Here is a 13,273-nt window from a genome sequence, read left to right on the forward strand (position 1 = left end):
AAAGATGATGCTTGCAGGTTGTTCTGCATAGAGGCAACTGGTGTGTTTTCCATCCAGCAACTTTTCATAAAAACAGGCTTAAAAATACCAGACAAATGAAAAACAGACTTCAGCAGTTACATGCAGCTTCCTGAGTAACTGAAGAATGTGCCTCTTGTGGTTAAAATGAGGGATCTGTTTAATATGGATGAAATACCAACACTCCAGGCATTTTCATTGACATTTCACTGTGACTTTTTGAACTTAGGAGTGCTGACACGAACACCCATTCTTGCTGCTCTGTGAAGCCTGCAGGCAGACTGCAGAGCAGGGCCAGGAGCGTGCAAGGCTGTGTCCGGTTCACCTTCCCTCTGCTGGCACGTCTTTATGTTTGTACTTCATTCTGCATTCACACTGTTGCATTCCCTAGTTTTTCCAGGATTCCTTTTCTGGAACCAGTCGGGAAACCAGGCAAGGGTTCTCATGCTCTGGAATTCCATCACCTCTCCAGCGCTGGACTTGCTTGCTGGACCAAAGTGAAAACATTCGTGGTGGGTATTTGCCAAAAGTCGAAGAGCATTTGCGTTCCTTGGAACCAGAAGCTTCCCAGAGTGGCTGGACAGAGCACTGTGGCACCCAGGACACCCTGGAGAACAGATTCAGGGGTAAAGGAGCCGAGAGAAGCCTCCTTCTCCGACTCTCCGCGGCGCCGGGCGGGCTGGGCTCCGGGGCAGCCCGGCCGTCTGGCAGCAGCCCGGCAGAGACATGCTGTTTTGTTTAAATCCTCCACATTCTTTGCCATTTCCCCATTGGCCGGATGGGGCTACCCTCCCTGCCGCGGCCGCTGCTGATGTCAGCCTCGCTCGCGCTGGCTCCTCCCGTACCCACCTCCCCGGCCGGAGGCACACACTGCAGCTCCGCGCGGACTCTCCGGTCCCGGCGAGGTGGCTGCAAACTCGCGGGCACGCACGGCGCTCAGGGAGCCGAGGGACTCGGGGGAGGGGACGCGCGCGGAAGGCGCCAGCTTGCTCTCGCCCGCCCTTCCTTGCGCGAGCGGAGGTTGGAGGAACCCCGGGCCCCAGCCCGGCGGAGCCCGGCAGCGGCGGCGGCGGCTTCCCTTTTCTCCTCCAGCGAGCTTCGGAGCGCCTCGGGGACTGGCCCTAAAAAGATCAGGCAATCTTGTTTACCGCCTGGGGAGAGGAGCCGATCGAGCCTTTGTCTGGAAAGTCAGCATCTCCAGCCCCGGCTGCAGTGTGTTCCTGGTGAATTCGCATTGGGCAGACCGGCCTGAGAAGGGGGTGGTCTCCAGGTTCCTGTCTGGTTTCAGAGGCGGATCGAGCGGGTGACTTTTGTGCATTCGCTTTAATTTTTGGAAATCTCTTTTTTTTCCTCCCTCGCCCGCCACGGGGCATGTCCTGATCTGACGGCTGCTCCTACCGCCCCGGGCTGCATATCAGAGCGGTTTCCAGCGGGGCTCCCTCCCTTCCTCCCTGACTTTGAAACGCCGCGTTCCGGGAGGACCGACCTCGGCTAGGAAGGAGGCGGGGGAGCCGCGAACACCGGACCCAAACCTTGACATGCTCTCGGGCGGAGAGCAGGCAGTCTGGAGCTGAGCGCACCGCCGGGGCCGCTTCGCCCGCCGGCTCCGAGCGCTAGGCTCCCGGCGCTTTGCCCTGCGCCTGGGCGGCAGCCTTGTTTCTTGGGGGGCGCCCCCGCTTCCAGCTCCGGGGGTCCGCGGCCGGCAGGACCATGCTGCTGAAGGAGTACCGGATCTGCATGCCGCTCACCGTGGACGAGGTAAACGCCGCGCCGGGCCCGGCCTCGTCCGCTCCCGGTCCCCCGCCCCCCGCCCCCTTCCTTGGGGCGCCTCGTCCCCCGCCGCCGCCTCCTGGCCGGCGAGTCTACTGCGGGCGGCAGGAGAACCTGGTGGGACACTGTCACCTCCCAAACCAGGAGGCTGGAGCGGGTGGAAGAAGGGGAATTGCTGTTTCCACTTGTCACCCCAGCCGGGGAAGCGGCGTTGGGTGGGGCGGTGGACTCCAGGTGGGCCCTTTGGGCATTCAGAATCCAGATTACTGGGAATCAGAATGCGCCAAAGGGAGTCGGTGCGCCCCCTTTCTCCAGTTAAGAAATGAATAATGCAAACCCGGGCGCCCCAAGCGCGCGGTGGTAGTGGGGGACAGGCTTCCCGTCCGCTCTTCGCCGTAAGGTCGGGGTGCGGGGTGGAGTCCTTCGCCCTCGGGGTCCGGAGGCCTCAAGCCCGGGTGGAGGACACCTCGGAGTCCTTGGGGGGTCCGTCTGGGCCTGGACCTTATGCGGTGGCCGCCAGCCTAGGCCCTGCTCCCGCCACGCGCGCGCACCGAGGCACCAGGACCTGGCTTCGACCTTTCGCAAACAGCCTGGCTCGGAAACTTTCTGCGTCTCCTGTTTCTTGGGCGGCGGGGGGACGTGGTCTGCGGGCGAGTCGCGCGCGGCGGGGGCTGCGGCGCCGCCACAGGAGGGCGCTCCAGCACGTGGGTGCGGGGCCGGCTCCTGCTCCTGCTCCAGGGTCCCGCTGCAGCAGCACCCGCGCGGGCGAGCGGCGGGGCTTGTCTTCCACGCGCTGCTGAGGTTCCATTCCCCCGGAGCCGCAAGCTCCATCATTCAGGAAATGATGACTCAGGGAAGATTATCCAGGCCCTGGCTTCCCTTTATTCGCCCTCTGCTCCTTGCCTTTAGGTGATTTCACAATTGCTTAGCGCCTGTCCTGGAACTGAGGAAGCGTGAAGTCAATCAAGGCAATTTGAAACTCACTAGTTTGGTTTGGTGTGGCAACACTAACGAAACCGGCGACCCCAACCACATTTATATTTAAATACAGTGCACTTAAATCTATCAGCTATCATTGATCCACTGCTTTGTGCAAGGGGCCAGGTGCTTTGGGAGAGAAAAAGATATTTAACCAAATACATGGCTGTGCTCCCAAGGGCTATCTTCGTTTGTCATCTGGAGCTAGTGTTGAGGCTAGACCCATGTACAATCCAAGGCAAGATCAGAGTAGCTCCGAGTTCAAAATAACGCATCCCAGGGACGCTGGCCACGGGAAAGACCAGTCCCCACCCGAATGAGCAACGGAACATTGCAGTTTGTAGGTATTTGAGGAGATAGCATTTGCACAAGATCTTGAAGGGTGGAGGCCTTGTGGGTAGGCAGAATTTTGGGAGGTGCATTCCGGCCTTGTAAATAAAGTGGAGAGGCAACACACAGCTATCTGAAGAGGGAGGGAGGCAAATGAATGAAACTGGTTAACCTAAATATTTCTTGAAAAGGTTGAGATCTTCCTACCCCTAGGGCAACTGACTGAACTGCAGCGGTTCGGCTTGCGTATACTTCTATCTCATCTCCTCCAGATGTCTTTACTTATTGATCGGAATTTGGAATTTGGAACCAGAAAGGGCAATGTTGGTACTGCATGAAATACCCCCAAATACAGGTGATAGTCAAGAAAATCACCAGTTCTAGAATCTTCTCGATTGCCTGCAAAATCTGTTATGGTTGGTTCCCTTCTCAGGCTTTCTTGAACACACAAGCACAGCTCTTTCTCCCACTTTTTTTTTTTTTTTTTGGTTCTTAAATACCCACCACTTCCTGGTGAAGTAATCACATTTGAGTGGTACAGGTGGAGGCCCTCTTTTCTTAATTGGCAAATGAAATCAGCCTCCACCTGTAATATAATGTATAATTATAACTTAATTAATGTATAATTCATTTGGACTAAAGCGTGATTCAGTTTCTGTAAGGTCATATTCTTCTAAAGTGCTTTTCTACTCTGTCAGAGAAGCAGCAGTGGGAGCGGGGGTGGTTTAGATTGATAGAGATTTCAAACTGGAAGGCTTGAGATGAACCAAACCAGATGATGGATGAGGAAACTAGGCCCAGCTCGCTAGAGGTGAGACCCTTAGGGTCTGACTGGTAGTGAACCCCACGATTTCCATGATCCCCCTTGGCACTGTGTCCTGCCCACCTTAACACTGAAAACTGGGAAACAGGTGTCTTCAGAAAAATGGGTGTCGTCAGCATAGGTGGGTTTTTAGACACCTGACTTTTGCTTCAACTCTTGATTTGCTTTAGGCCCAATTCACGGACCTATGTGGAACTTCTGGAACTTATTTCTGTTTAACTACCATAGTTAATTAGTAGCAGTGTCCGTATTTTTGAAAATGAGGCAAATGCCCTTGCTTTGGAGAGTCACCGAGAGAACCAGCGCTGTGTGTGTCTGTTCGTTTCACTGGCCTTATGCCATTTAACTCCTGGCGGAGGGGAGCGTAAGAGGGACTGGTGTGTTATTATCCACATTTTGCAGGTGAGTAAACTGAGATTCAGAATGGTTAAGTAACGTACACCAGGCCACACAACTAGTTAATAGCCAAGCCAGAACCAGAGCTGTGGTAAAAACCATTGTTTGTTTTCCCTCGCTCTGCTCTCTGATTGTCACTAGCATTTACTCCAGCAAAAGGAAAAAAACATTTTTTGAAAACAGATAACGTCAATGCTATCGACTAAATGAAAAATCAAAGATCTTTTGAACTGTTTCTACTATTTCTCTAGCCTTACTTTAACTCATCAGATGTCCCCTAGTTCCAGGAAAGAACAACTCTAAGAGATGAAGAAAAGAAAGCTGAACTACAGTCTAGATCAGCTGGTGTTTTGTATTGTTTTAGATGTTAATTTCAGAATCACTTCTTATAATTCTTTATTCTGAAATTAACACCTAAAACAATATAAAGCTTCATTAGAATAGTTTCCTCGTTTGTGTTCAACACCATTGTCTCTGAACTAAATGTAAGCTCATTGGTAAGATCTGTGCAGGAAAGGGCCCTGGGGGCTGATAGTTGGTCATAAAGAGACAGTCGTCATTGTCTTCATTTGCAACATTTGGTGATGTAGACTCTGGAATTTTAGACTTGGAAGGGCTACTAGAAGTCATCGATAGTCTAGCCATTTGTGGAGAAGACTGGAATTGTAGAAGGTTCAGTTAGTATCCCATCTTATAGCTAAGGGCAGAGTCTGGGCCAGAACCCCATCTTCTGAGTTGCAAAGTTGTTTAACTATAGGTCAGGGGTTCACCCTTGCCCCGCTCCCCTCCACTGGGATTCCTTGTTGGAAAGAAATATTATCCCTAAGCCTGATGTGCAGGGCAAATATGCTGAGCAATCTCTAGTTGAAGGTGGGCTGGAGATTCTGACCTTGTCTACTAAGGCGACCTTTAGGGGTAGTCAGCTGACTGGAAGAGTGACCAGAGGGTTCTATCTGAAGCTACTTTTGTATAACAAGCCCACTGGTTTTCCTTAGATTGTATGTTTATTTGGGGTGACTTTTAGATGTGTGGCTCCATGGAGATTATGGACCCCTACCTCCCCAAGCCACTCCTTTGGTGCTGCCACTGGTTCCAGCATCCCAATCCCAAATTCCAACTTCATGACTCCTTAAAGCACCATCTCAAGATCACCCCTCCCTGACAGGTACTTACAAGTAAAATAACCATTTTCCTAAAGCTCAGCACATCCCTAATATGACCTAAGGCAGGAATCCTTTTGTTTTCATTGCTTGCTTTGGTGTTTTAACAGTTCCTGTTCTGACTGCATTTACATTAATGTGTGTACTTTTAGGGATTTATTTGTGGTCTTTAGGGATTTGATGCACAATGAAAAATAGAAACACTCCTCTCCTTTTCAAGAAAAGAGAAGGAAAGAAAAGAAAACCACTTTTTCAATACAGAATATTATTTTGTTCTTTGTCCTGGCAGGGAGCCAGTGCACTTTATCCAGGCTCCCCGGGTCCCCAGAGACGTTTCTTACGCACATTTCTGAGAACAGATTTAGGATCGGGGTGGTGCCGTCTCTGGAATGACATAAATGGAGACGCCAAAATGCCCAACAGTGCTTCTTAGCCTCTGTTTTAAACAGTTTTCGAGGACTGCATCTGCAAAGACATTGGGGCAGAAGTTTTTTTAAGGAAAGAATTTCTGGTGTTGACACTTGGTTTTTTGTTGTGCAAAGTGACACCTCTGAATATAAAGGCTCCTTGGATTAATCTCGTAGACCTTCCCCAGGATTCCTCTTAAACATAATTTTGAAAATGTTTCTTAAGAATGAGCATTATTGTGACTGTTTTTTTCCCCTGTTAGTCTAGTTGGGAGGAACCAGTGCCAGGGTCCTGAGTTGGATTTCTGGGCCATCTTGGTAGTTTTTCTTGCTTATTTCACAGTCAGGAAACAGTTTTCCTCATGCTGCCCAGCTCTCTTGCAAAGCTCCCTTTTGGTGGTGAAGGGCACGGGGAGCGGGGAGAGGGGGGTTAATGGATAAGTGCAAACCTTTCACCACTAATGGATCAGACAACAGGGAACAGATGCTGTCCTCCTGGCTGGTCAGTGAAATTGACTTTGTGTATGAAGGACGGTCCATTTTCCCTGTGATTTGGGTGTGAGTGCCCGTCACATGAAACCGATTCTGGGCCTCGAAATAAAATGCTCACTATTGTTAACAAAACCCGAGTCAAAAGGGGGGTAATTAACTTTTGCTTTTCATTAAGAAGGCATGGAGTGAGTCCTTAAAGCTCTTACAAATCAACTTAGAAACCCTGTCTGATTAAGTGAGTGTTATTGATATTCAGAGAAAGGCGAGTCATCTTCATTTGAGAAAGGCTCTCATTTCAGGTGAATGGAGAATACTATTTTTTGTAAGCAGCTTTTTAAAAAGTAATATATTTTCAATATTCAACCTCTGTACAATCCTCCCTATGGCTCCAGAGTATCAGTTAGGAAAATGTGTGTGTGTGTGTGTGTGTGCACGCGCGCGCGTGTGTGCGCGTGCGTGCACGAGCGCGTACAGGCAGGAGGGTTCACAAAGATGTTGTTTTAAATATAAAAGTGTATGCACAGTGACAAGCAGTAAACGTGTTTTTCGGGGGCAGTGATTACTGGAAGAGTCCGTTGAGGTTCATTGCTTTAGCCGCCTGAGTGAGGGCACAGGTGCCCGGGCTGGCCTGTGTGGGCTTCGGCCTGCTTTCCGTTGCCTGGAGGTCTGTACAGTCAAGTAACTGAAAACTTTTTTGAAAACCAGCTAACACTTCTGCCTCTGTTCGGAGAAAAAGACACATCAAAATCAGCTGATTTGTAGCCAAGAAGTCAGGAAGGTTTTCCATATCTTGAGCAAATTCAGCCCACTGGGAGAGGAAAAAGAGAATTTCAGATTGCAGGCTGCCAGCTGCCTGCCTTCCCTGTCTCATGCATGAAGTCAGGAATTTTGTGGTATTTCCCAGTGGAGATTTTCTTTGTAGGCCACATGGTAGATGAGGTCCAAGTGTGTTATAAGTATTAAAACTGGAAAATAAATGGTATCTGGAGAATGTAAAGTTGTTTGAAGAATTTATCTTGGAAGCTTGACTTTTTATACCACACAGCCTCCAACTTACAGAAACGGGTACAAACAGTATCTCGGGGTGCACACCTCCAGGGGTGCCGTTTACACGGAGCCCACTGGGAACAGTGCAACGTAATGGCCCTGTAAATGACCGACTACCTTTGTCAGGCCTGTCAGGCTCCCCAGCCCCTGCTGCTGTCATGTGTTAAAACTTGAAAGTTTACAGAAAACTTGGGGGTTTATGAGTGGAAATGTTACCTCCTCGGAGACCGCTTTCCTCACCACTCCTCTAAAATAGTTTTTCCCTATTACCCTTTATCTCTGCACTTCTTTCTTTCCGGCAGAGCAATTGTCACATGTACTTACTTGGTGCCTTGTTTGTCACCTCTCTCTGTCACTATCTTTTCAATGTGTAATCCACCTAGGAGAATACCGACAAGATATTTTAACTTATTTTTCTTTCATACTAAGTCTTGGTACATATTTTCCATTTGCAGCACATTTCAGTCTCCACTAGCCAGTGCTCAGGGGCCACATGTGGCTGGTGGCTGGTGGCTGCCGTACTGGACAGGGCGGTCGTACTGCATAACTCGCAGGTCTGTCACATAGTTGGTACCTGCTGAGTGAACAGGTAGAAAGCAGCTGAAAACACAGGAATCTGTCAGGAGAAAGCCGACCCTGTCTTCCATCACACTGTTGAAATTTTTTTTCACTTAAGTTTTATACTGCCTGTAGTTGTGCAAACTAGAGATTCTTTTATATTAAAAACATCTTCATTTTAAAATTCCTCAGTGACACAGCTGAGAAGTTTGAGGCCAGTCATTCCTGGGAGTTCGTGTAATCATTTTGCTTTCTTCCTAAATCCTAGAGGAATGTATTAGATTTCTATTGCTGTGTAACAAATGATTCCGAACGTAGCAGCTTAAAACAACAGCCATTTATTGTTTCACGGTCTCTGTAAGCCAGAAGTCTGGAGCTGGCATGGCTGGATTCTCTGTTCAGAGTCTCACAGGTTGAAATTGAGGTGTCCGCCAGGCTGCATTTCCTTCTGGAGCTTGGAGTCTTCTTCTGAGCTTGTGTGGTTATTGGCAGAAATAACCTTGTGGTTGCAAAATTAAGATTTCCGCTTTCATGCTGGCCGTCAGCTAGGGGCCAGCTTCTAGAGCCCACCTGCTGTTTCCTGCCACGTGGTCCTTTCCACAGCATGGCATGTTCCCCCTTCAAGGCCAGTAGGAGAGCATCTGCTGCAACTTTGAATCTTTCTGACTTTTTGTCCCTGACTTCTAGACTCTTTTTCCAAAAAGCTGGCCTGTTTAGGTCAGGCCCACCCACATTCATAGGAAAGGAATTATACATATACAGGGTGTGCACACCAGGTAGCAGGAATCTTAGGAGCCATTCTTCCCACCACAGAGAAATTAGCTGGGTTGAACATTGGAGGAGAGAAGTAGTTTATTTCTTGTATTTAGATTGGTACTTGGGGTGGCAGGAAAGCGTGCATATCACAGATACTTAGTGGACTCCTACTATGTGCCAGGCATGGAGCAGCAGATAAGGCAGTATCCCCTGCACTGCTAAAGCTTATGGTCCAGAAGCCATTGGAGAAGTTTTGTTGCCATTGTAGAATAGATTATGGCAATGGTTGCACAAGTCTCTGTAAATACATTAAAAACCATTCTGTTGATATATAAAATAGATCTCAATAGAGCTGGGTTTTTTTTTTTCTTTTTCTTTTTTTTTAAATAGAGGAGCCTACGGGTGTTTTCCAGCAGAACAGACGTCTGTGTTCAGAAAGAGCCATTGACAGAAAATGCTGAATTTGAATCATATCTTCAAGGAGATGGCTCTGTTTGTCCTGTGAGTTTAGCTTTCCAGAGGAGGTTGTTCTCTTCTGTAGCAGGGTGGGGGAAAAACTTGCCAGATTTGGATCAGAATGACTGCAATTTAGGTCAGAACTTCGTACTTAAGTTCTCTGTCCCCAAGAGGACAGGGGCTGGTGGCAATCATGAAGCAACAGTACCTGGAGACCATTCTGCTGTGGCTCCAAGTGCATTTCTCTGCTTTCTATGCTCATCCAACAGGACAGGAAATAAGGTGCTAGCAGAGTGAATCCTAGAATACATTCTGGAGGAGGAAATGGTTCCACGGGGGGGTTGAATCCTCCGCCGCACTTATCTCAGACAGATGTCCCCAAGACTTCCCATCATAAGCTTTATTGTAAAAGAGGCCAACTAGCTATTTAAATTATGTCTCAATGGACTCAGTCTAGGATGGCAAAATCACCCCTCTACAGGCTGGGCACATCTCCCGGGATGGCGGAAGGGAGCCCCACTGCACAGGACATGCTATCTTGGCTGCTGGCTTTACCCATGACAGAGGAAGGAGTCTAGGATCACCCGCCACTTCCTGGCTGACTGCCTGTGCAACATTATACAGTGCCGTTTGTTGATCTAGAAACACGAAAGCCAGAACTCACCAAGATTTTGACATCAAGTATTAAAGTGATTCATTCTTTCATTTCCCAGCACTTTGACAAAGGGGGCCTGCTCTTAAAACTTTTTTTTGAGACTTTAGTGGAAGTCGACTCATATATCTAAACAAGTAGCTAACGTAAGTTCTTGATCAAATTTATCTAATGACTCTTCATTTCTTTTTCTTTTTTTGCTCCTTTTAAATTTGGGTACAGCATGAACTTCTAGAATTCCTGTTGTTTCCGGGCAAAGAGAAAAACTTAATCATCCTTTAAGTCCTTTAGAATTATATTTGATGATCTTTAGGGTGTTGTTTCTTTCCCAGAATGAATCACCTAGAGAAGTGAGATCGGCCAAACACATGTAATTTGATGATAACCTATAATAATGTTGTTTAAGCACCTAATTTGCTCCCCTGCCCCATGTCATCTACACACACACACGCACACACACGCACACACACTTCAGGTCTGATTATATTTGCTGTATTAAGGTCAGATCCAGGTGTTTCTGAACACTAGTTTATGTTTTTACACCAAAAAGAACGAATTGATGTATTAGAAGAAAATATATAAACATGGGAATAAGAAGTCACCACTAACTCAGGTGCTGATACAGTAGTTCTGCCTTATCTGCAAGGTGTGTTCCAAGACTCTCAGTTGGATGCCTGAAACTGCGAGATAGTACTAGACCCTACGTACACTATGTCAGCGGTCCCCAACCTTTTCAGCACCAGGGACTGGTGTTCCTATAAGAATCTCATGCCTGATAATCTGAGGTGGAGCTAAGGCCGTGATGCTGGTGCTGGGGAGCGGCTGCAAATACAGATGAAGCTTCACTCACTCATCTGCCGCTCACCTGCTGCTGTGTGACCCAGTTCCTAATGAGTACCAGTCTGTGGCCCGGTGTTTGTGGACCCCTGCATTGTTTTTCCTACACATACATGCCTATGATAAAGCTTAATATAGAAATTAGGCATAGTAAGAGATTAACATTAGTAACTAATAATAAAATAGAACACTTATAACAACATATGTAATAAAAGTTATATGAATGGCTTTGGGACCATTATTAAGTAAAATAAGGATTACTTAAACACAAGTTCTGTGATGCTGCGACAGTCGGCTGCTGAGTGACTAACGGGCAGGTAGCGTCTATAGCGTGGATGTTCTGGCAAAAGAATGAATCAGATCCTGGGTGGGACAGAGCGGAAACCCGCTAGATCTCATCGCGCTACTCAGAATGGCACACAACTGAAAACTTATGAATCGTTTCTTTCTGGAATTTTCCACTTAATTTTCAGACCCTGGTTGACCACAGGTAACTGAAATCACCAAAAATGAAAGTGCTGATGGGTGTGTGGACGAGGGGGACAGCTATGTGATGAAGTTGTTGAGGCCTTCAAGAGCACTGGATATTGTTGGCTGGATTGTTGGCATTTCTCCAAAGCTGTCCACTACTTTCTTGTTTTAAGCCATGTAGTGGGATTGACTTATTTATTTTTGAAATGGCAAAGTTTCACTTATCTCTTGATTCTTTGGCAAGGTTTCCAACTTATGTATAAAGTTTATAGAGACAGTGATATGTTAATGAGTATTGTACCCAAGCTTTCTAAAAAGTATCATGGAGGAGTCCACAGGGCCTCAGAAGCTGAGGGTTGCACTGTTCATTTTGCTTATCTGAGCCATCTCTGTCTTCATGTCTTATGGTAATTGATTTTCTTGATCCCAGCACTGAGGGACTAGAGCTGTGTCACAAGGTCTTAGTTGAGTGTGGCCTTGCAGTAACCTTGCTTTTATGCACATAATAAAATAGTCGGCCCTATTTGCTTTCGCAGTGCATCCTATGAAACATTCTGTTTGGAAAGTGTTTTGAAATTTCATTTATATTTTATATGCGTGTACTGATGTCAGTCACATTTCACAAGCAAAGGAGGGAAAGAGAAAAATTACATTTGTCGAGTGCCTTCTCGTTTCACTTAGTCCTCATAATGGTCCTATGTGTTAGACATTATCATCCCCTTTTATAGATGTAGACTGTGGGTGGTTGCATGAATAGTCAGTGGTAGATCTAGATTCACACCTGGGTGATCCAACTCCATCGCCCTTGCTCTTTGCTCCACCCAGTACTACTTTGCCTGCCGAGAATCCTAAAGCTGGAAGGAGCACTAGAGGTTATTTAGTTCTATCACAATTTAAAAAATGTATTAAAGATTAAATAACTTGTTCAGGATTATCAAAGGAAATAGTTGATCTTGGATTCCAGTTAAGCCAAGAGAGTGGTCAAGTTTTATCTCCCACCGGACGATCGATTTTACCCAACCATTAAACCAAGTGACATTCCTCAGCTTAACTTTGATAAATGAATCATACTCCTTTGAAAATAACTTTTGTAGTTCAGCTCTAAAAAGAGAACCACCTCTACACTTTTGAAAATTGTTCCTTTTAATGGCAGTAAAACCTTTGTCTTTCGTAGACATCGTCAGCAGAGAGGTTCACTGATGAACAACCATGGGTTTCTCAAACTAAGTATCTAAAAATAATTATGGAACAGAGATGCCATACCATGTTTTTGGCACATTTGGTTGAAAACTGAAAACTCTTCACGTGGAGGAGCAAATTGGAGGGCATGAAAAAGGATCAGAACATACTCTTTAAAGCTGTATATTTACTCTTCCTGCTGAGAGGGCTCACCTTTTATTAACATCGCCTCCAGAGCCAGTTTACCCAGCACGTGCATAAATTAATACTCTTCCTTTATAGTCATACCTCATGTGGACTAAAATACAGAAATTTTAACTCATTACAATTGTATTTCTGAAAATGGAGCTGTTAAATTTTTTTCAAAATGAAAAATTATCCTCAAAAGACATTTATCATTATCAATCATGTTGAAACAATGGAAAAAGCGAAACCTGCCCTGAGTCCCACGGTGGAGATTTCAATGATGTTTTGTTCTGTGTCAGTGTAATCACCTAAAATGAACTATTTGAAGGGGACCACACTTCATTGGCTATGTACATTCTGATCAGTTTTTTTTTTTAATAATAATTGTTTTAAATTATGGTAAACTACATAGTGCATAAAATTTGCCTTTTTACCCGTTATTAGTACACAGGGGCATTAAGTATATTCACACTGTTGCACGATCACCACCCTATCCACCAGCAGAACTCTTTTCATCTTGCAAAAGTGAAACTGTGCCCATCAAACACTAACACCCTATCCCACCTCCCTCCAGCGCCTGGCAACCACCATTTTACTTTCTGTTTCTATGAATTTACTACTTTAGGTATCTGGTTGGTTTTTTGTTTGTTTGTTTGTTTGTTTGTTTGTTTTTAAGCATGCTAGAACTTTTTCCTGAATTTTGCTTTCTTTCAAAGGTAGAAAATGACAAGATGGGCCTATACCCATCTCTTGAGTG

The 13,273-nt window shown here is 46.4% G+C and overlaps 1 protein-coding gene across 3 annotated transcripts in view; it reads left to right on the forward strand.

Moving 5' to 3' along the window:
- Positions 1-13,273, forward strand: part of PITPNC1 (phosphatidylinositol transfer protein, cytoplasmic 1) — a 230,374-nt gene that overhangs the window by 7,504 nt on the left and 209,597 nt on the right. The window contains exon 1 of one of the 3 annotated variants that reach the window (XM_011368508.2): positions 649-1,776. The exons of 1 other annotated variant lie outside the window; for it this stretch is intronic. In XM_011368508.2, coding sequence (XP_011366810.1) covers positions 1,729-1,776 — 48 coding nt within the window. In that variant the 5' untranslated portion in view covers positions 649-1,728. Of the gene's footprint in view, positions 1-648; positions 1,777-13,273 lie in introns of those variants that run through there. One more of the 3 variants, XM_011368509.2, reaches the window with a different exon arrangement.

This window comes from Pteropus vampyrus, unplaced genomic scaffold (assembly GCF_000151845.1).
Source record: "Pteropus vampyrus isolate Shadow unplaced genomic scaffold, Pvam_2.0 Scaffold143, whole genome shotgun sequence".
In the NCBI taxonomy this organism is placed as follows: domain Eukaryota; kingdom Metazoa; phylum Chordata; class Mammalia; order Chiroptera; family Pteropodidae; genus Pteropus; species Pteropus vampyrus.